The 24,297-nt window shown below is 41.3% G+C and overlaps 1 protein-coding gene across 1 annotated transcript in view; it reads left to right on the top strand.

The window, feature by feature from the left end:
• Nucleotides 1–10,118: 10,118 nt before the first annotated feature.
• LOC135701239 (uncharacterized) overlaps nt 10,119–24,297 on the top strand; it is a 53,330-nt gene continuing 39,151 nt past the window's right edge. The window contains exons 1-3 of the mRNA XM_065222011.1: nt 10,119–10,235; nt 16,991–17,144; nt 17,852–17,974. Of these exons, the coding sequence (XP_065078083.1) occupies nt 10,119–10,235; nt 16,991–17,144; nt 17,852–17,974 (394 nt within the window). The remainder of the gene's footprint in view (nt 10,236–16,990; nt 17,145–17,851; nt 17,975–24,297) is intronic.

The raw sequence follows: 24,297 nt of genomic DNA, 5'->3' as shown, positions 1-24,297 counted from the left end.
AGTAAGCGCAGGCTCCTCGCTGGGGTCGTAGTATCTATCCTCAGATACGGCGGCCCTGCGTGGGCTGCGGTACTGAATATTGACTGCCACAGACAGAAATTAGAGAGCACACACAGGCTAATGTGCTTGAGGGTGGCATCTCGAGAGAGGCCGTCTGTGTCATAGCAAGGATGATGCCAATCAGCCTTATCATTAAGGAGGATGTGGTGTGCTATGACGCGAGGACCGTTCGAGGGGTGCGCAACAACGCGCGAGTTGTGTCGACCGTGAGATGGCAATCGGAGTGGGAAAACTCCACAAAGGGGAGGTGGACTTACCGCCTGATACCTTCTGTATCAAGCTGGGTCAACAGGCGCCATGGGGAAGTAAACTTCCACCTGAAACAGTTCCTGTCAGGCCATGGCTGCTTTAGGAGCTACCTGCATAGGTTCGGACATGCAAGTACTTCCATCTGCCCCACATGTGCTGGTGTTGAGGAGACCGCCGAACACGTTGTGTTCGCCTGTCCACGTTTCGAGCCAGTATCGAGCGCTATGCTAGCGATATGCGGAGCGGATACCAGTCCGGATAACATCGTTCCTAGGATATGTGGTACCACCGAGAACTGGAGCGCGGTGGTGACTGCGGTCACCCACATAGTTTCGGTATTACAACGACAGTGGCGAGCCGAGCAGCAGTTACCTACTGCCCGACTAGATCGTTAGAGTATTGCTAGAGAGGCGCCATAGCGCTACAGCGGCCCCTCCCACGAAGTAATGCCTTCGGGCGGTGCCGGGGAGGTCAAGGGCCAAGCGCACAGGGTAAGGTTTAGTGGGTCGGGAGTGAAATTCTCCCATCCCCACACCCTGAGTTCCTTCTCAGGTGTCTGCGAGCAGATTCCCCCCTGTATAAAAAAAGACCTATGAGCTTCTGGTGGTGGAGCCTCAACAAGGAAATAGAGGAAGTCGACTAGAATTTGACCTGAGCCTAGGTCAAGGCAAAAGCGAGCAGTCGCCGAGGAAAGAAATCTTTCACGTTGGCCCTGAGTAGAAAGAAAGAAGATTGAAGACGATTCTGAAGATTTCCTGCAAAAAGATAATACGCGATGCAAGTAGATGCGAAAAATGATAGAAGTTTTTCGAAGATTCATTCGCTAGATTTACATGTGCCGCCCCCCTCGCTTTCCTCTGGTCGACTGGTGGTGCACCAGGTGAATACGTCTTTTGTCCAGATACAAATGGAGCTTTCACTTGTTTTGTTTAATACCAACGATTGATGACTGTGTTAGGTGATACTCCTCATGATCTAAGCACATGTATAGGAAATTTTGGTATTCAAATTTGCGTTAAACTTCTTAATTGTTTAACTATTTTCACTATTTGTACTGTACTAAAAAAATGCTGAATCTATTCCCTGTCGAATGACATATTGCTTGACATATTTCGTACCATTTCGTTACATTTCCCTGGGTTGGCATGCTTCCCGAACGAGAACGACGTAATCCTACGTAAAAAAATGACGCTTAGAGCATTTGAAGCTTGAACATTTTTCAAGAATCTTAAACTTTAAAAAAAATATTGTTGCTAACTTGCTACACCCCTCTAGCTATGGTACCCTACGAGCCACTGAAACATGACACACAAAATTTACATTGACATAATATTCATCAGTTTTCTCTATAAATCAACATACAAATCTTTGAAATTTAATCCTAATTCCACAATTCCCAAGTCTAAATGGATTTTTGTTTTGCCCACAACCGAACCATATGAGATAGTACCGTCCAGTGCCTCCGGGATTGCAATAAATCTCTTCCGATTCCATCAGAAAACCACATCCAAAGAAACCGGCTTCTCTGCTCCAATATTGAACTCCCTCATACATCACTTGGCATCGAACTACCGAGTGCGAGATGGAGCAACTTTTGCTCGAACTGTTCCACCAAATCGGAATGCAACTTTTCCGGCCAAGTAGCTGCGAGGCGCGTTTGCTTTCCTTTTTTAATTTCTTTTGCTATTGGAACAAGCGTTCAACTTCTTCGGGCAAAATTCAAAAGTGTCGGAATCACCCAAAAATAAAAAGCAAGAACATGCACGTTCATAGCCAAAGATTCACGATCTATCAAACTTGTCCCGGTCGGGTGGCGAAAGTTTTACTCGTTGTTCTCTGCCACCACTGCACCCACCAGGGAGACCAGGGATGATTCTGTTCCGTAAAGTCACGTCCCCGTCTGTTCACCTCTCTCCATGCAGATGAATTTCTATTTGAGTTTCGCTTGTAAATTTCCGTGTTTAACTTTCGAGTTCGTTATTTGAGTTCTTTTCCCATCAAATTGTCACACAGAAGAGCCGAGCGATACAATGTTTGTAACCTCTCACTTCTGGACTTGTTCGTCTCCCCCAGCAGGACGTCCATCGACATTTACAATGGAATATGATTCGGATGTAGGGGTACCTGGGGTAACATGCACCGTTGGGGCAAGATGCACTTCCTGCATTTTAAGCCGAAAATACATGTTTACAACAAAATAGTTACCCTACATGTTTAACCTATGTTTGCTTTGGACATCGTATTAATTTGATAGCTCTACGTTAGCAGATAATATAATTATAAACAAAAACCAGTTTGCATTGGATGTAGAGTAATTTTGTCCTTCGCATTGATTTTTTAGCGATTTAAACAGCGTCGGTAAAAGATATCACCCATTTGATTGAGATCAGATCTTTCTGATAAAATACTGGTAAGTTTTAATATGTATTTCTAATTTATGATCAACAAAATTTTCTTCATACATTCGGGGCAAAATGATCCTTTAGTAAACAAGCTTTGTTTACGTTCTATTCTTTCTTCAGAAATTGCCCGCAACGTTCCGAAGTCTATCAAGCGGTCATGGACCTTTGAACAACTACGATCGGAAATGGAGGCTGTCAAAAACGAAGACGTTCTTCTGCCTCAATTGGTCATCATCATTTATAAGACGGCAAGGAGAGTCAGATTGTCCCATTGTTGCCCCAAATAGTGACATTTCCAGATTATTTTACCAATTTCTAAAAGCACTTTTAAATGTATGTTTTCAAAGTTTTCATGTAGGGGAAATGGCCTATGGATCTAAGATTGAGCCCATCGCTAAAAATCTGCTATTTATTAATTTTATCTAGATGAAAGCGTCATTGGGACGGTACTAATGGATATTTTTGGTCGCTATTGAAAATTTAGCCGATCGCTGAATTTTTGTATGGGCCCAAATTAGGGGCATTTAGGCTGACATTACATCCATTTCCCCTATGTTGCAAATATAAACAACTAAATAATGCTTAAGAGAATTTAGACAATACATGATATTCACTGTTGCTTTTAATTTTAGCGAGAAACCACCTTGATTTCCTTACCTGGTGCAATTTACCCCACGAACCCCAATATGGCCCCCGTGCTGTGAGGAAAACAAGAAGACAACATTTGCAAACTACTCATGTTTCTAGTTCATTTGAAAAACAAAATGTATATCCCCTCGTCAACCAAGTGCTTTTTTTTTGCTGGTCGTATTTTCGTCGAAAAATACAAATATTAGAGCGAGGAAAAACAAAACCAAAGCGTGTGGGATAAAAGTTTCTTTGCCTGCAGGAACGATATCGGAGCGGGCAGGGTAGGACAACCCATTGCAAAGAGAGATATGAAAGTTTTGCAGCAGCTAGCTGGGCTCGGGTTGGTGCCCAAGTGAGTGACAAATTTGTACAAGCTGATCCACATTCGGCTTGGTTGAATGGTTGGAAAAAAAGTAAAATTCTGTTTTTGTCTCAACTGGCAGGCACTGTTAAAACATCGCTTCTCCTGGGATTTTGGTGTTTTCAAATTAAATGGAACGACAAGGTACCTCCAGCGATTCGAATACAAGTAATAAAAAACTATTTTCATTTCTTCATTAAAACACAGAACTCGAGTTAGATTAGGTGAATTGCAACGAGAATTCAAAATTAAAGTCTAAACAATTTGCCTACATTTAGGCAAAACCAATTTTCCTTAGTCCAAAAAACTACTTAACACTTAAGAACATAAATGTCTACTAGTGCCGCAGCGATGTCGTGATACGCTGATATCGCGATAAAACTCTTTCTATTTCGAAATTAGGCATCCCAATGTAATTTGGATTCAGTAGATTCTTGAACGAGTTTGATCTTAGTACTAATATTTAGTTGTATATTTTACTTATTTTCCTGATCTTGTCTTAAATTCTTAAATAACCGAAATTCGTTGTAGCAAAATTTTAATTATTTTGTCAAATCGGAGTCGAAGCCGGATTTGAAGCCGGATTTGAAGCCGGAGTCGTAGCCGGAGTCGAAGCCGAAGTCGAAGCCGGAGTCGAAGCCGGAGTCGAAGCCGGAGTCAAAGCGCGATCACTGTGAAAGTTAATGCTTTTCCGATGATACTGAATCCACACCCATTCAAACCACACCTAAATTCGAAATGCACCAATACCAACAAGCATTGCAAATTAGAAAACTGAGAAGTATTGAAATTTTGAACATATTCGTAAACACAATATTATTGTATAATTATAATAATTCTACAACTGAAAAGACAACTTCAATTCCAAGATTCCAAGTCCACAGTAGTCTTACTAATGCTCAGAGAAGACTTGCCGTAGTTCAGGGAAGGCCTAACGGCGCCGGTGGTGTAGTGGTAAGCGTGATTACCTCTCACCCCAGAAGGCCTGGGTTCAATCCCAGTCGGCGCCGCCGGGATGTTCTGAGGCATAACATCTCTGATCACGCCTTCCTTCGGATGGGAAGTAAAGCCGTTGGTCCCCGGTTCATGAGTTGATGGGTCGATAGGTAGGGTCCAGGTGTGGGAGATGCCTTCCTGGCACGTCGGTAGCATTGGTGCTCAGCACGGAAAACAAGATCGACGGAAAAAACAAACCAAAGGATGTTCATGAGGGAAGGCCTGCTGAACTTCAGCCAAGTCCTGATGAAGTTCAGGAAAGTCCTGTCGAAAGTCCTCCCGAAGTTCAGGAAAGTCCTTCCGAAGTTCAGGGAAGTCCTGCTGAAGTTCAGGGAAGTCCTGCTGAAGTTCAGGGAAGTTCTGCGAAAATTTAGAGAAGTTCAGTCGAAGTTCCTGGTTCCTGGCGAGATGGTGCTTGAAGTTCTGCCGAAGTTCAGGGAAGTTTTGCCGAATTTCAGGGAAGTCCTACCAATGTTCAGGGAAATCCTGCCGAAGTATTTATTAGATTTTTCGACTGGTACGTATGGAGATTTCTTTTATATGGCTTTCCCATTCTAGGGTAATCCAAACAGGGAAATGCAAAACTGACTGTTTGGATTACCCTAGATTGAGAAAGCCATATAAAAGAAATCTCCTGCCGAAGTTCAGAGAACTCCTGCCGAAGCTCAGAGAAGTTCTACTGAAGTTCAGGGAAGTCTTGCCAAAGTTCAGGGAACTCCTGCTGAAGTTCAGCGAAGTGCTGCCGAAGTTCAGTGAAGGGCTGCTGAAGTTCAGGGAAGTCATTTAATTTCAATTCTTGGAAATCAGGGAAGTCCTGATGAAGCTCAGGGAACTCATGCCGAAGTTCAGGGAAGGCCTGCCGAACCTCAGGCAAGTCCTGCCGTAGTTCAGGGAAGGCCTGTCAAAGTTCAGGGAGCTTCTGCTGAAGTTCAGCAAAGTCCTGCCGAAGTTCAGAGAAGTTCTGCCGAAGTTCACTGAAGGGCTGCCGAAGTTCAGGGAAGTTCTGCCGAAGTTCTTGGAATTATCTAACTATCAAAAAAATCTCCTTAATAAAGACAACCAACCAACTTCGGCCAGTCACGACATGCCTGATTTTTCCACTGCCGAATCCGTCGGCAAAACCATCAACAGGGGCGAAAACCGGCGGAGAATGTTCTAACGGACTGTGGGAGACCGATGCACACGCGGTAGTATTGACTAAGGTGAATTTCGGAGGGAGTAAATAAACTCGTTCCTTCAATTTACAAATATTACAGGTACGTGTATCAAGTAAGTAATTTAGTAAAGTTGTGTAAAGGTAACTGTTTGGAAGCCGCAACATTACGGCCCCTGTTGAAGCGCAGCATTCAACCAACAGAAGAAGAGGTAGGTGCATTGGTCAGCTGAGTTGGCTTGATCGATCCCGCTACTGAGTCACCTGGGATGTCATCAATTGGTAGCAGATACAGCTCCGTTGTTGCACTACGACGAATTCCGGATTGAGTGCCAACGTCTACAACCCGTACGATGTTGTCCTTGTTCGGCTAGACCGCAACAACGCGCCCGAGAGGCCATTGTTTGGGCGGAGCGTTGTCGGTCTTCAAAAAAACCATTGCACCGACCGTGAAGTCGGTAGGGATTTTCCTGCACTTAGCTGGACGCTGATGCAGCAAACCGATGTATTCTTTGGACCAGCGCTTCCACAAGTCGTTCATGGCTCGCTGTGTCGCCTGGAAGTGGGATCTGGCTCCGGAAGCCAGAAAGCTGGTTCACCCAGCAGGAAATGTGCAGGAGTGAGCACAGAGAGGTCTTCAGGATGATTGGAAAGTGGAGTTAAGGGTCGTGAATTCATGATGCCATCCGCCTCAGCAACGGCTGTGCGAAGATCGTCAAAGTGGTAAGGTGATCCTGGCGAGATGGTGCTTGAAGCTCTTCACCTTCCCAAAGCCCACCACAATCTGGTTCTCTCGGAGGTATGAACTGGAACTCGATGCCTCTTTCCAGGCATTCGGTAGCCCATTCGTTGAATTTCAGCTGCTGGACGAGTTGCAGTAGGATCTCCTTTATTTCGCGTAACGCGCCGACGAACGAGTTGCTGTAGTCGCAGTGTATAACGCGAACGCGATCGACGTGACTCACAAAGCGCCTTAACGAATTGACGCACGCAGCAGCTGGCATCCCGGCGACGATGTCCAGCACAACGGCTTTTACGGCAAAGCACACGTACATTGTGACCCAGACTTTGACCGAAGCGCCCCTTCCCGCGAGTTGACGAACGAGAAACGGCCCGCAGTAATCCAGCCCCGAGTGTTCCAAACTTTAGATGGTGTAATGCGCGCAGCAGGTAATGGCGGACGACAACAGAAACATGTCACACAACGATGGACTGTTCTTCGAGCGAGGTCTCTTCCACGGATCGGCCAGAAACGCTGCTTGATGGTCGCGAGCGATTGTGTTGGTCCGGCGTGCAGAGTTTGATGATGAATTGATCTGGCAATCAACCGTGAGAGATGATGATCGGCAGGTAACAGGATCGGAAAGCGATTGTCGAAGGTGACAGGTGACTGCGCAAGGCGGCCGTTCAAACGAAGAAGCCGTGCGTCGTCGATCAACACGTCAATGCCCTTGAGCGGAGTGGTTCTGTAAATATTGCAGTTCCTGATGGAAGGCTGCTCCTTGTGCAACTCGAATGTGAAATTTAAAGGCATTGTTGTCCTCGATCGCACAGTGGTCTAAAAGTGCCAAAACGTGCGTTTTTTTAGTTTATGCGAAAACGGTCCATTTAAGCCATATAGTGTCTTCGGAGAAGTATGTGCACTTAAAAAGCCCCTTCTTCTGAGCTTAGCCATTTTATGCGGGCGTTGAAAAATTTACTATTTTTGTTTTTCGAGGTAGCAAAATGGTGTCTTGAGCAAAGTTTTAGACAATATTAAAACAAACATTTTTGCTGTCGACCCTCTATCTCTTATATTTACAGAGATGTGTCATTTTTTTGGTAAGAGCCTTCAGAGAATCAATTTTTGCAAATAACTTTTCAGGAAGTAATTTTTTTGACATTTGTATGTTCTACACAAATGTTTGTTTTTTTTTAAATACGCCATTTTGTCTGAGGAAGCAAGTCCCTATCTTCAATATTTCTTGAGATTTTCATGGTCAATAGCTCGAAGTCGGGCAAAATTGGGCAAACCAAGTTGATTACATTTGAAAGTATACTTAAGATGCTGCGCAATGCATACCAAATCATTAGTCTTCTTTAGTATTCTCTGCTGATCTGCTTATTACCAAACCATAGTAAACCGTGTACAGATAATCGTTTTCTAGCATTTATACATAGAGGATCCTTCATACGTCACTTACTATTGGTGTTGAAGGAAAAAAAATCGAATTCGGTTAAATCGAAGAAGGCGTTGAAAAAAAAAGTAGGCGTTGCTCGTGTGGTAAAAGTTATGATACCAAAGAAACTGTAGTGAGCGGTTGACATGACAAGAAAGTGATTCGTAGTGTCTATTGTAGTGATTGGCTGACTGAATAAAAAGTGGTTCTTGTGGCAGGTGAGTCGCTAGTAGTGACCGATTGATTGAACGAACAGTGGTCCTTGTTCTTCCCGGAATGTGATTCTCGGTGTTTGTTGTAGTAACCGGTTAACTGAACGGATATTGGTCCTTGTTCCTTCCACTATTTGAGTCCCGGTGTCTGTAGCAATGTGTCATTGGCTTTCGAACGTGATCGGTTGAATATAATTACGATAATGAGCTCTGAAATATCTTTTTTTGGTTTCTTCAGCTAAGTGCAATTTGTTTTGATCGCGGTTTGAAACTTTCAAATGTTTTATTTTAAATATTTATAAACTATTGACAAACATGAGTTGTTTAATATTTGGAGGAGAAACGCAGGGAACCAAAATAAAAATTGGGTTGCGTAGCTTCTAGTTCCATCTACCGATGCATGAACCGATGGTGAAAGTAAGCGACAATTCTGAAAGTGACGAGGAAATGTGTAACGATAAATATTTTTTTTTCTTTGATATTATATGAAACGGTTGATGCAATATAACTTTATTCAGATATAGGTACTGCCCCTAATCTTATAGTCGACGTAACCACGACGTAACTGGTGGGAAAACGCGTTTTTGTTGTATGCAGCCGAAAAGCAATATTTTGTAACAATTTCATTCAAATAATCTGTCCATTTGGTAAAGATTAACGGTCAGAAGTGGGCCGCTGGGCTTTTATGATTTATTGCTTAATTATTTCATCTCAAAAACGCATACGCCAGGTTATGCGAACAAACATACGTTCTGCTGAAGGTTTATTCGCATAGCTTGGCGTAAAAACCAGGTTACTGTGTTTAAAGTAGTATCAACATTCACGGTCACGTTGACAGATTTTCTCCAAAGCTCGTTAGATTCAGTGATAGTGAAAAGGAATTCAATTTGGAAGAATTCAAATGTCCGGAAGAGGTGCCCTGGATTTACTGCTGACCTATGGTAGTTCCGACTCGGAAGATGAGATTGATCCGGATCTGCCGACTGCGATTACAGACGATATACAACCACAGCCAGCCGTAGCAGCCGCACCGAGGCAAAGGCCACCAACAAAGCGAACCTCGGAAAAAAACAGAGCGCCGGGAAAAAAGGTTATCTGACCGGAGGCCCATTTTGAAAGATTGTGGATGCAGAACAGTGTGTTGCGGCAAAATTGAACGTGACAGAAGATCTGACATCAATTCATGGTTCTGGGGATTGTCGGGAACGAAACAAAAGTCGTTCGTTTTGCAGTTCAGCAAGCGTAGCCCTGTAAAACGACGGCGTGGCCAGGTGAATCCTACTACCCAGAACTTTCGTAGACAATTTTCCTACGATTACCAACTTGAAGACGAAAGAGGAGTACCACATGATGTATGCTGCGCATTCTTCCTGAATACGTTGGGCTACGATATCAAAAGCAGGTTCGTATTTTCTTAATAACAATAAATATCTAATTAAGGTAATCTTTAATCATGCTAACTTTAGCAACATGATCTATCGATACCACGACCAAGCGCATAAGGATGGAGCACCAGCAGAGAAACGTGGAAGATACACCCGGCCTAGAACTCTTAAAGATACCGTCAAACAAGACATTTTCCGTTACTCACCGACAAACTCGCATTATCGCCGAGAGCACGCACCGCACGCGCTTTATCTGCCGTCTGACCTTTCGGCCCAGAAAATGTACGGTCTATTTAACGAGCGCCAGTTGGATGAAAAGGAAGAAAGTTGCAGTTATGGGTTTTATTGCAAAATGTTGAAGGCATTGAACATAAAATTCACACAGCTTGGACACGAAGAATGTGAACGGTGCCATGCCCATCACATCCACGAAAATCAAACTGGACACTCTACTAAAACAGACAACAACGAGCTAGAAGAAGGATCTTATACAAACCGGACCGCATGCGAGATGTGTTTGAATTGGAAGGATCATATCGCACGGGCAATTTCGGGGCGGGAGGAGTACGACAGCGATCGGTCGAACGTGACGATGAACGGATCGGTTTTCTCGGTCGATCTTCAAAAGGTAACTTATAAATATGGATTTACGAGTCCAATTTCTTACTCATCATATTAATGCAGGTGGTTCAGCTTCCAAGAATGGAATCCTTTAAGGAGGTCATTTTTTGCAAAAGGATCGTTGCTTACAATGAAACGTTTGCTCCACTGGGTCCCGTTTATGCTTTTTTGTGGAACGATGTGATTGCAGGACGAAAAGCTTATCACATTGCCAAAGTTTTTTACAAATTTTTCTCTTCTTTTGGGTCCAAGTTCGTTATCACTTTGTGGCTTGATAACTGCTCGGCGCAAAATAAGAACTGGAATTTGCTGGCCTTGCTTATCAACTCTCCGGCCATTGAAACCCATCAAATTAATTTGAAGTATCTGGAGCCCGGGCATACTTATATGTCAGCGGATTCATTTCATGCATCGATTGAGCGCACGATGAAGCGTGTCCCTCGAGGAGAAGCTTACAGTTTCCCTGATTTCATTGACTGCGTGGAAAAATCTGGAAGTGACATTAAGCCACAAGTTTTTGTGATGGAACCGGAGGATTTCTTTGAATGTTTATTCCATTTTAAACAGTCTGTACTAACTAAGCTCAAAGACCCACCAAAGATGGCAAACATCAAACATGTCATCTTTACCAGAGGTTCTTTTGACATACAATATTCCTATAACTACAACGACGAAATGAAAACACTACAGATACTGACGAAAAAACAGCTGAAGGAGGTTTCCAAACCGTCATTCAATTTGGTTGATCAGCTTCAACGCCAAACAGAAGCAAGTGGAATCCAAAAATCTCAGAAGGATATTATTATTAAAAAGCTTTTGCCCTTGATGCCGGAGGAGAAACGTGACTATTGGATAAATTTGCCAGAGACTGAATCAGGTGAAGATGTTTAGAATGGCGGTGTTGATTTAATCGATGTAAACTTGGACTTAAATATATCATATGTTGAACTGAATATAACGTTGTTGTGATTTCATAAATATGAAGAAAAATTTTCAAAGAAAATAATTTGCAAATCGTTCAATACTTCAGAACAGGTTAATACAAAAATTATCATATTTGAAGAGTGAAAGCGCCTCGAACGCTATAAGAAAAGGTTCAGTACGTTAAACGGCTTGATGGCGTGTTTGACGAACCACGTGTGTATGCTGAATATTGAGAATGCAAAAGCGTGTAAAAGCAGCTTGAATGATATGGGTTCAATATTGGAGGCGAACCAGCCCAAGGCTGAAAGCCTCCTTAATAAAGTTAAATAATAATAATAATATGGGTTCAAGTGTACATGTGACAAATAGCAGGATTTATATATTTGAAATATTGCAACCTGTATGGAGGGACGTCATTTTTGCATTGAAACGGCACTTACGCCAAATCGTTTTCTCAATATTACTCACATGTTTCTGAACAAAAAAAAATGAGTTTGCATGTGGAGTTTGTGTATTATATGGTTAAGAATGCGTAGAAACAAAAAAGTGGATTTTGGTCATTGTGGCTCTTACGTCAACTATGCAAACATGGGCAGGGTAGTAATCATTTGAGGTAGTAATGTTGTTTTTTATGTTCATAAAAAAATAACAACAGTAGCACAATTATACGGGAAGTCGTGACCCTATAGTAATAATCCAGTAATAAGCAGATTGGTAGAGAATACTAAAGAAGGCTTATGATTGGGTATGAATTGAGCTGCATTTTAAGTATACTTTTAAATGTAATCAACCTGGTTTGAGCAATTTTGCCCAACTTCGAGCTATTGACCTTGGAAATAGTGCTAATTTTGGATCAAAACCTTGAATATCTCAAGAAATATTGAAGATAGGGACTTGCTTCCCCAGACAAAACGTTACACTCGCTGCTGATAATGAAAAGCACAACGAAAACAGTGAAGACTTCTGCAGTACGATCATGAGAAAAAGCGAAACGACAGAAGAAAATGAAAACAATGCCTACGCATTCCAAGTTCGACTTGGCAGGCACGAGTGTGTGAGTTACAAACAAAGCAGGCAACATTAAACGGAAGCTGTTGGGCTCACTCACCGACACACTCACATAAGCAAGCAAAGCAGCAACTGCTTCAAAACGAGCACAGATGAGTGTCGTGATTGTCAGGAATGACCAGATCGGTGATGGATCACAACAGAAGACGACATTCACCAGTTGCTTATTACTTCTTTCGTCAACTTGATGGATGGTCATGGAGAGAGCTTCGACGAGCACATTGATAGGAATGTACAAAGCGTTACTACCATCAGCTGTGTGATGATCGTGATTGTGATAGGTCGCAACTCTGCCCATACCACCAAAGTGCATCATCGCTGATGTCCTCGGGTTGTACTCCGCGAGAAATTCGATCGGAAGGATTTTACAGCGTTGGAACGTGACGCCATTGGGGAGCCTTCTGAGGTTTTGAGTACCTCTGCTAATCGATTGGAGTGGTTTTATGAATGCTGTCTGCCAACTGACTTCCCAGAACAGCAGCACAGAGCTCCAAACGTGGCGTGGAATAGCCGCTTATTGGAGCGACCCGGGATTTCGCTATGAGAAGATTGCTTGTTTGCGTGGCGATCAGCCCTTGGGATGCTACGTAGATGCATGCTGCGTATCCTTTCGAAGAAGCGTCGACAATGCAGTGCAGCTTGTACGAAGATCTCGAATGACACAGACCGATTCTCGAAAGGACAGCCACCAAGATTGAAGAGTCTCTGGAAGTTCATCGTCCCAATTCAGTGCTCCTGCCTTAGCCGCTGAACGAACATCTACACGCTGGCGACTACTGGACGGATGAGACCCAAAGGGTCGAAAAGCTGCGACATCTCCGACAGGACAATGCGTTTGGTAACTCGTTGTAGTTGTGGAAGATCAGGAACTTTGAACGCAAAATCGTCGTTTTTCGGGGACCATAAAAGACCAAGTGTTTTGATGGATGAGGAGCGATAAAGTTCTAGTGACGATTGATTCTCCTTGAGTTCGTCTGGAAAGTGTTCCAGGAAACTAGGATGATTCGCGCTCCACCTGCGCAGATTAAAACCCCCTCTCTCTAGTAGGTCGTCCAGTTGGATGCTTGTGTCGACTAGTGTTTCGATGCTGTCGGCTGCAGTTAAAACACCGCCAACATAAAAGTCCTTCTTGACAATGGGGGCAGCCAGTGGAAAGTCATACCCTTCATCGTCAGATAGTTGATTTAGGACCCTGGTTGCCGGATATGGAGCACAAGTGACGGTGTTCAAACAATGCCCGTCTAGTGTACGGAAGTGTGGGTTCGATTCCTACCAGTAGACAGTGGATTTGTTTCGCGATTTTCGTAAACAATCTTCCATCAAAGCCCATGTTCTCTTGCCTTCTTGTTTCCAAGTAATGAACTCAATAAACATATGGATTACATTAATTTCACTGACATAAAAATATATATAAATAAAAACTATCCCAAAGACATCACAAACCTAAAACTAGCGGTTTAAGCGTAAACATTTTTGTCTTCTTAAACCGATTTTCAACCAATACAGTTGATCTATAGAGGTAAAACTCCTAGATAAAGTTCTTATCATACATCCATTACATCATAGCTTATTGAACTATTATAGAATAGCACACTGATAATTTTCGATATTTACTAATGTCGTTTTAGTTTTTGCTACACTACACCGGTGTAGTGTAAGCAGCAATAAGCGTGAGTCATTGACAGCTCATCATCATTTGTTTGTAAACAAAGGTGCAACCGATAGCTAGGGGAAAGTAGGTAAAGACGGACACCTTAAGGTTAAGTTGCAAAATCTGTTCAAATAATAATATATTTTTCGCACTTACCGTACAATGCGAGATTTAAGGTCACATTTTGTCATTATACTCACATACACCGGTGATTTTTTAACAAGTTTTCTATTTTCTATGATAATTAAAAAATGTCTCAAAATCGTAGTTTCTACACATGGTCGGGAAAGATGGACATAACGTATGAGTAAGACGGACACTTTGAAGGGTAAGATGGACACTCACAGAAACTGAGTTATGTGTGCTAAAGTAAGCTTATTTTCAATATTACTTGAATGTTCTTCGATTCTTAATGAATGAATACAACATTTTGATGTGTTTTAAAACTTGTTTATCAACAGAAACTTAACGAAAATTCAATTCATAGTTCAAACAAATCATATTCAAATCAATTCATGTTTCAGTGGCAAAATCAAGTAGCAGGAAGTAGTGAGCTAAGAGCAGTTGTGGCAAACAGTTGTAGCAGCAACGTGGCATCCCGTGTGAAACCAAGAAAAACATTGCAAGCACATTGTCCATCCTATGCCTGCATCCGAATCCGAAAATTGGCAACCGCATTTGTCACACAGATTGTCAGATGAGGTGTCTGCCTTGCATTACTTTTTCTTGGGGTTCTTCGACGATCTTTGCTTCCGTTCCTTTTTAATGGATTGTATGTCTTTCGATGCTTTTGCCTTCTTTAAGGTATCGGCATACTGATTAGATGTTACGTGAGCTGCCTTCCCTGCTTGGCGTTGCCTTTTGGTGACCCTCGGGGTTATCATTTTGGGCAATGGCAGTACTTCCGATGGTGATACATCGAACAACGGTGTATTTGCAGCTGTTGAAGAGCTATCAGTTCCAGAGCATTGGGCCATAATGTCTTCGGGGAGCACCTGAACGACTTTATCTTCACGTAGGAGATGATCTCCATCCGATGGAACTAAAGTGGGTCCAGGATCCGATTGATGCGCTTCTCCTTCGCGAGGTACCTCAGCCCAAGCAGGTTGATCAGTCACTAGTGACGGAGCAAAAGCATCCTCGCCAAAAACGTTGCGATTACAAGGCCAGATTCCAGTTTTGCAGAACCCGTTCACGGCCACACTCATAGTGGCTGCTTTGATGAATGCCGTTTTCGTCAGCTCTGCAACGTCGTATTGACCGACTACCTTTCCTGGATTCTGTTGCATGAATCGCTCCACTTCAGATGCGTAATACGATTTGAAAGGTGCCATAAAAGACACATCCAGTGGCTGTATCTTGTTGCTGCAATGGGGTGGCAAGACCAGAACGGTGACGAAGTTAGCTCTAGCTTTCTGTGTGAAAGGTAGGTTCTTCGTATGTGAAGAATGTCCATCAAAGATAAGCAGGGCAGGCTTATCTTCAGATGGTTTCACATGTTCCAAAAAATGGTCGAACCAGTCGTTGAAGATTGCCACTGTCATTTAACCCCACGGATTGCATGCGAATTTACATCCACATGGTGCCCCTTTCTTTAAAGCATCGTGCATCCGCATGCGAGCAAAAATGAAAAACGGTGGAAGGTGCTGGCCGCTTGCTGACATGCACATTACTGCCGTGGTTGTTTCTCCGCGTTCTGCAGATGTTATACCACCTACCTGGTTCTTGCCTTTTAACGCCGCAATTTTTCGTTTCTTAGGGGGAACCTGTGAGAAATGTAGATGAACCTATTTATTTTTTTTTTTCATTAAATACAAAATGTAGACAAAACTTACAGTGCACACGCCAGTTTCATCAGCATTGAAAATGCGATTTGCCGTGAATTTAGGATTGGTGAGCGCTGCTTCCAACAAATCGTAAAAAGCTGACACAGATACCCTATTAAACCCTCTGGCACGGGCGGCAGAGGTAGCTTCAGGCATCCGGAACGACAATTTTGGATTTCGTTTAAGAAAATTGCTTAACCAGGCTTTTCCAGCAAGCTTGGTACACTTGTTGAATGGGTGCTGCAATCCGTTCATTTCTGCCAAATCAAAAGCCAGTTTTCTAACATCGGTCATCGTAATCCCGTAGAATCTTTTCTCCAAGTCCAGGAGATGCTGTACCAGTACCTCTTCCTGTTGTTGATTGAACACGGTAGCAAGTGGTCCTAGCCGTGGAGAGAGATTGGGACTCGCGAGGTGCCTCATCAGTGTAGTCCGTGGGATAGCATTATTCATAGCTGCTGATTTCACGGACGTCCCGTTTTTCACTGCTTTTACAGCCTGATCCAACTGCTGGTTGGTCCACGACTTCCGGTTGCTCTTGCGAACATATTTAGTAGGCATCTGTTAATCGAAATAAGTAAAACAATCAAGATTCATTCAGCACCTTTATGTCCGTCTTTCCCAAATCTTAGAGTGTCCATCTTTCCCAACTTTATCACTATTTTTAAAACGTCCATAGCTCTTGACTAAATATCCAAAAAATTACCGTTTCTTCACCAGATGTGTGGTCGATGATCAGGATAACTGGTTATCGTAGAAAGAACGCAGAAACACAATACCGTTATGACTTAGAAGCAATAGTCCGTCGACGCAAAATTACTTCCACTAGCGTATCCACGAAGAAAATATTTGTTTTGTTTATAATTTTGACAGTTAGCGTCTTCGATATCAACAGTGAGTCCCAAAAGTATTGCGACACTATATCAAAAGTTGTTCCGTCACTGAAACATTACATGAAACTTTTATTTACGAATTACGGTTAGTGTCCATCTTTCCTGCAGTGTCCATCTTTACCTACTTTCCCCTACACCCTGAATTTTTCGGTGTTCGGCGGTGTAGCACCGGTGTAGCTTCACCGCAAAAACGAAAACGACATAAGCAACCGAGGTCAATATATGTCAACAGGCTCAAACAATATCTTTGTTGTAAGTTATTTGAGATCACAAAAAAATCTTCCCTAATAAACTATCAAGATTGCACTCTTATCCTGCCCGAAATCCATCTCCGGAAAACAGTTCACGTCGCACCGACTCATATCACTTCCTGTTACAATTTCCAGTTTGTTGCCCACAGGCCATCAACACAGAAAACTGCGGAAAAATCATGGCCCCGCCACCGCCGACGTCGCCTTCCCTCCCAGGATACGTTCACTTTGCCGATAGTGAAACACTCGCCAGGCAAATATTTACACCAGCCAGATACAACGTTCCGCTGTTTGTGTATAAAAGTTAGTGTGAAAATTATCTGCTGCCAACCCCGTTTTTCCCGTCCAGGCCACAGTCTATTGGAACGCGAGCTATTTTCCTTTTCGTTAAATTTCCCATCTGCTTCGCCTGTAAATGTTTCCGTTCGTCGTTCCTAGCTAGCCAGGTGTTCCCTCCCCCCTTTTAGCATTGACCCCCAGGGGAAACGATGCGGAAGGAAATCGAAACAATAAACAACTCTATACTGTGGAAGAGAACGATCAGAAACTACCTACACACCTTACCTACCGCTGAAGAAAAGGGGAGAAGTTTATTTTTCGCAATTCTACTTCTCATCGCAGGGACTTCACCAACCCCGTCAAACTCGTGGAAAAGTCGAACAGAAAAGAAACTTTTATTGCAACTTTTAGTCAATCTCTTTCTGATTGCGACACCGGCCAACCGTCGTCGTCATCGTCGTCGTGCTAGAGTTGAAAATTTGTTTTTTTACTCACCCCACCTCCCACACCAACCCCCTTTTCTGCTGGGTAGGTATCATCGAAATTGAACAAAACCCCCAAGACTACAATACACACACAGCTGTTTTAATGCCTCTTCCCCGAAAAAAAAATATTGCCATTCGACCCTTTTCCCTTTTCTCATCTGGCGCGCGCGGAACAGACTGACAGTTGGTTATTCTTTTCCTCATAGCAGTTTCTTCCCCCGTTCTCACCGCATATAATCGTTTCAGAACTCTCCAACCCCCGTGTGCTGGGACGTGACGAACTCCGGGAAGTCGTCGACAGTAGCGGACGCCGCCGACGACAGTTGCTCAAGAGGATGACAAACTATGGCGAACTGCCAAATTGGAAAGGTACTTTTATGAGCGATCACCCTCTTTGGTTTCTCCTCTTCAACTATGTAGAGAGGTATGTACTTTGTGCAGTTTACACATAAACATGGCAGTTCTTGGTTTATGGCAAACGGTATTTTTATTGAGCCAGAATAATTCTCTATATGCGCATCAATCTGGGTCTGGGAAATTCGCAAACGGCAGCAATTCGTAGCCAAAAGTGAGCGTAGTTAAACTTTTAGTTGTCGACATAAAGCGTTTGGGTCGGTGCTTTACGAGGCAGTTGTTCGGCTGCATTGTGAAGGTACACAAGGGTTAAGATTTCAATTGATTCTCAAGCGAGTTTATTGGGAGTCATTCCGGAACTGTCGGTGAAAAGTCGAACATTTTATTTTTGATGGTCAGGGAATTGAGCTGGTGCAGTGATTGGGTCCAATTTCGACATTGAAATAGCAAGCAGTGCCCGGAGAGAGTCTATTATGATAAGAAATCTTTAATGTAGGCCCCTTAATTTCCGTTAAAAAAAACAGAAAATTTAAAAAAATTTAAATAAAATGTTTTATAAATAATAACCTCCTGGCTAATGTTTTGTCTCTTTAATAAGGCACGAATTAATTAATAAACAATTCTAAAATGATCTCCACGTCAGTCACGTCACCCCAATCTCAACCTTTCTGAGACCAACTCTAAATTAATCTCAAAACTCTTGTAAAAAAGTGTGTAAAAGTGTACAAAATCGAGTTAAAATACGGAACTTATTTAATAAATCTAGATAGAGCTGGAATGGCGTAACAACTTTTGTAAACAATGACTTCTCTCGATGATTTCTAGGAATTCAAGGCATGCTCACGCAAACCAACATAATCATCGGGTAGGGGCAGTCTTCCTCTACCCAATGGTGATGTTGATTTGCGTTGGTGAGCCTTGACTTTCTAGAAATCATCGAAAACAATCATTGTTTACAAAAGCTGTAACTATGGCTAATTCCAGCTCTATCTAGAAATGTATTCTACACACTTCTTTTGATAATGGAAGATCGAACTTCACGGATCTCATAGAATGTTAAGAACTTGAAAAACTATCCACTTTACCCCAATTCCTCATAGAACTGCATGGAAGTTAAATCTAAATTGACTAAAAGGAAATAAATGTATTCTCCAATATTCTGATGATAAAAGATTTGGAGAATTCATGAAATATAAATACATTCTGCAGCTTCCTATTGATAATCCGTGCGTAACCAACCATCAGACGTAACTCTTCATTGTGTATCTTCGTTCACGCATTTAACGGTTGATTTGAATATAATCAGTTCCGCGAACTACTCGCCGCAGCGCTGGCATCGGATCACTTTGACGTTTCTATGCATTCTATAGAACTTTTATGCAATATTGTTTGCGAGTTAACAAGCAAGCTTGTTTTCCGCGAGAAGCCTGAAAGATGTCGCTACTGAGGTCCTATGTTTTGTGATACTATGTTTTCAAGAAAAACTTTTTCAAAGAGTTACGGCTGTTTGTCTGTGCAACCATATTCTCCATAAAAATGGATATTGCTATTTTATCAATTCTTGTCCGATTTTGATCAATTAGCTTGCAATAGTTTGCTAATTTCATCTTTTGTACCCTTAAAAGGTTAAGCAATATTTATTTATTTGAAAGGAACTCGTAAGATCCACGACTTATTTAAATAACCGCTAAGACCCCAGATTTTTTTTATTATTATTGTTTTTAATAAGACCGGAATAGTGCTTAATTTGCGAGGGGGCGACACATCTAAATCTCAATTATAGATGCTCGAAAAATCTCACACTAGTGAATCAATCTTCTAAAAAAATCTTCTTTCATTTCTCGCATCTACTTACATCGCGCATCAACTTTTTGCAGGAAAGCTTCAGAGTCGTCATCAATCCTCTTTCTATATACTCAGCGTACGCGAAGCTAGCCACAGCAAACCACAATATTTCCTGCATCGTAGGTAGAATCGTTAATTTGTACATGCTCAAACATTGAAATAAATTCCTGATCGATTGAATACTATTTTATGATCATCGATTAATAATTGAAAACAAATTGAAGCTAGCAGGGCTGGTAGTGGGTAATTTTAAAAAGTCACAAACCCATCAGTCCGCATCGTGCTCTCTTGCGATCCACTTGTTCGACTATTATTCCTCTTCGATCCTTGATTGGACCCTACCCGAGGTAATCCTGCTTGGCCATCGACTTGAAAAATTCCTCTTCGATCCTTCGGATTCTTAAAGTAATCTGTTCGGAAGTCGATTTGGAGATACTTGGTTCTGCCACCATGGCACCTAGGCGCAAAAGAAAAGGGCAATCGCTTGATCTCCCTTCTGATGAAATTCAATTGAGCAATCAATTCGATATGCTTACGGATGATGACAATGATCTATCATCCAGACAAAATTCCACTAAACTTTCCCGGCTTAGTGCCAAAAAGAAAGATGTTCCCTCTAAGCCTCTATTGTTGTAATCACTTCCGATTTCCATGCTCTTCGCAAGGAACTTTTGAACTTCGTTCCATTTAAGTTTTCACCGACGGGGTGAATGCCCTGTATTGACGGAAACCTTGGACGGATTCGAACGTCTTCTCAAGTACCTTACTGAGAAGCAACACACATTTTTTAATTACGACACCAAAACTGAACGTCTGTTCAAGGTTGTCTTGAAAAGTCTGCCCAGTGGCGAATCCCTGGATCAGATCAAAGATGAATTGACTTAATTACTTGGAGTTGAGCCTGTCCTAGTAATCAAAATGAAAATGAAATCCCGTCCTGGCGATTCACGCAACGGGATTTCCAATGATTTTTATTTAGTTCACTTCAAAACTAGTGAACTTAACAACCTTAAGACCTTAGAAAAAGCTAGCCTTATGATCCATGTCCGAGTGAAATAGAAACACTTCAGTAAGAAATTTCCAAAACCTCACCCAGTGCCGTAAGTGCCAGGGATGGGGTCACGGGACCAAAAACTACTACATGCCAGCTAAATGCATGAATTGTGGTGATTTTTCTCACGCTAAGGACGACTGAAGGGACATCCTTGAAATTTAAATGTTCAAATTGTGGTGAAAATCACTAATCAAATCCTCAATTTCAACGATTAGTTCCCTTATATATAGATAAGATTAAGTTTTTTATTTTTTTTATATATATATCTTTATTAAGGAAACGGCTGAAAGTCTCCTTAATAAAGATATATAAAAGAAAAAAAAAAGATTTAGTTTTAGTTTTTTTGTTTTAAGATGTCAATTGTTATACTGACATGCTGCAGGTTTAAAAAAACCTGTTTAAATACTGAATTTCCACGGCAGCAACAACGTAAAAACACTTAGATATATATCATAACAATTAAGGTTGGTACTGTAGTAGCTGGAGCACGTAGGTTAAAAAGAAATGTAATTTATTTTGAATTTGGAACAAATAGAGTTTAAAAAAGGAGCATGAGCATGATTGATCGCCCACGGTTGCTACTCTGTTATTTCCAGATCAGCTGTAATTACACAAAGAACTAATAGACGATGCTTGGGACTAGCAATCATCCTCAATGTGTAAAAACGGGGGATCTCAAACTAGGCAATACCAGCGCCAGCCGCGCCCGAACGGAGGTCAAAAAAGGAGTTGGGTATGAATGTGTTGACGTGACACTCGCTTTATTGGAAGCCGAGAACACCTCTGCACTTCCACGAGGAATCAATGGGATGTGGGATAAAAGATTTGGGATTTGCAGCAGGGTTCATTTTGGTAAACGATAAGCTGAATTGATATCATAACGATCCTATACGACGAAGGAGCTTCCCGAGCATAGTCGGTTAACAAAATGAAAGCAAATCGATATTAAAGTTTGCAGTTCCTATCACAATGAAAACTAATTTTGATTTCAATTGCCGCGACAGAAGTCTGATATCATATTGTGCTTTCATTATGCAGTCAAGACTTTTTAAATAAAAACAACTTAACTTGAAGTTCTGCTGATAACGTCTTGTTTAAAATTTAATGTAAGTTCATCTGTTGTTGAACTAACGATTATTGTTTATTTGTTTTGTATAACACATTTTAGGTCGTTCGTGTTTTGCCCGGGGTGAGATTTGAGCTCAAGTCTTCCAGCGTGAGAAGCATGAAACCATTTACACCAGGCCCGTATTCAGTTAAACAACATGCATGCAAAATCAGTAATCAAATTGATTTAATTGATAGCAGGATTAGTTTTCCGTTTGATTCAACAGTGTAACATTTTGCTCTCATTTTTGCTGTGTTAACCGTTAAGTCAACCAAAATGAGATCAACTGGAGTATTCAAAATAGGTTACATCATAACAGCAAATTTTTAATTCAATTTGATCTTCAGCTTTGCTCGGGTTGGGATTGAATCCACGGTCTTCTGCTCAGTAAGCAAAAACGTTTGCCACTAGGCAAACGAGCTCCTTTTATTCAACACACCAATGATCGATTTGTTGTTATTACAATGTATTCACATTAACAAATAAAGCGATTAACAAATCTCGTGTGTGAAGGAGCTTTGAGATTGAACTCATGATGTTCTACTCAGTAAGCAAAAATGGCCGCTCTAAGGCCACCAAGCCCCCCATATCACATCATACAAGGTGACGTTGATTGGTAGTTTTGTTCCTTATCGAAAAATATTAGACCGGTATTTTTTTTTATTTTCTCATTAGGGCGACCATTTCCATGTTAGGGTGGTTCAAAAAATCGTTTTTTTCTATTTTTTCAAAAAATTATATTTTTTTTAAAAATCACAACTTTTGAATGGTTCAGTGGGTTTAAATAATCTAAATATCAAATAAAAGGTTATTAAAAATACTTTTCGGAAAAAATATTAAAAAATTAAAAATTGGAGTTTTGTTTCGAAGCAATTTGGATTGTATTTGTTTTTTTAATGGTTTTCATGGTTTGGTTTTCATGGTTTGTAGACTATGTTGCTACACAACATATAAAAAATCAGCGAGGTATTTTTCTTCGTTTTTGAGCTACGATTTTTTGAAATTATCATGTTTAGAAATTTCGCTCAGTACTCCAATACGACTACACACTTAGAAAAACTGATGTAAATTTAGTTGCTCTGAGACTGACATATACGAGCGTCAATTTTCACATAAAATTGAGTCATAACAGACGCTAAATTCAGCTCAATCAAATGTACTTTTTATCTTTTCAATCTCGGAGCACTTAAACGTGACATGTTTGTTTACGTCTCATCCTTTATGTCAAAGATGGATTCTGTCACGTGTAAAATTAGGTTTTTCTAAGTGTGTAGACTACTTTGCGTCTCCATTAATACATAGCTGACACAGTCACATAATCCATATCAATTTTATGCTTCTGCTGGTATAGGCTTGTTTATTCAAAGTGAATAACTACCTAGACAGAGCACATGTTAAAATTATACGGAAAACTTGCTAGGTAACGGGTTCGTTCGTAGGTACAATGCATGGTGGTATATTTAAGGATGAATTTAGAAGTGAAATAATCAGTAACGAAACAAAAGCTCTGTTAATCCAAAGATATGCTGTACAGTAGGGTGTTTCATTTTGAAAAAAGTGATGAATTTTTGATAGGCCACCCTCCAGTTCGATTCATAGCCCCAAAATATGAACCTGTGCAAAAAATGGTAAAGATTGATGAAGGTTTAGAGGTCGCGCCAATGATTTGGATTTTGTATGGAGATTTTGGTGAATTAGTATGGGAAATTATTGATTTTCGTTTACATCGCTCTAACTTTGGTTGTAGTTGTCCAAACGTTGAAAAAAAAAATATGTGGTTGTCATGACAATGATCAACAAGCCTGTTGTTGTTGCGATGAAATTGGCGTTGTTGCCTTGTACATTAGGGTGTTTCATTTTGAAAAAAGTGATGAATTTTTAATAGGCCACCCTCCAGTTCGATTCATAGCCCCAAAATATGAACCTGTGCAAAAAATGGTAAAGATTGATGAAGGTTTAGAGGTCGCGCCAATGATTTGGATTTTGTATGGAGATTTTGGTGAATTAGTATGGGAAATTATTGATTTTCGTTTACATTGCTCTAACTTTGGTTGTAGTTGTCCAAACGTTGAAAAAAAAAAATATGTGGTTGTCATGACAATGATCAACAAGCCTGTTGTTGTTGCGATGAAATTGGCGTTGTTGCCTTGTACATATTCATCTGTCAATTTACCCTATTTTGCCATTTTTTCACATTTTTATAATTCTTGATACGCTGCAAAACTGAGCGTAGCAACTGTAGGCTTTTTGTTTATTGCCATAGCAATAACATACTAAATTTTTTCGACATTTGGACAAGTAGAAGCAAAGTTATAGCGATATAAGCGATTT

Source organism: Ochlerotatus camptorhynchus, unplaced genomic scaffold (genome assembly GCF_037179485.1).
Source record: "Ochlerotatus camptorhynchus isolate MF236.1 unplaced genomic scaffold, CSIRO-AGI_Acam_v1.1 ptg000151l, whole genome shotgun sequence".
Taxonomy (NCBI): Eukaryota; Metazoa; Arthropoda; class Insecta; order Diptera; family Culicidae; genus Ochlerotatus; species Ochlerotatus camptorhynchus.
This window is presented reverse-complemented; position numbering and strand designations above follow the sequence as displayed.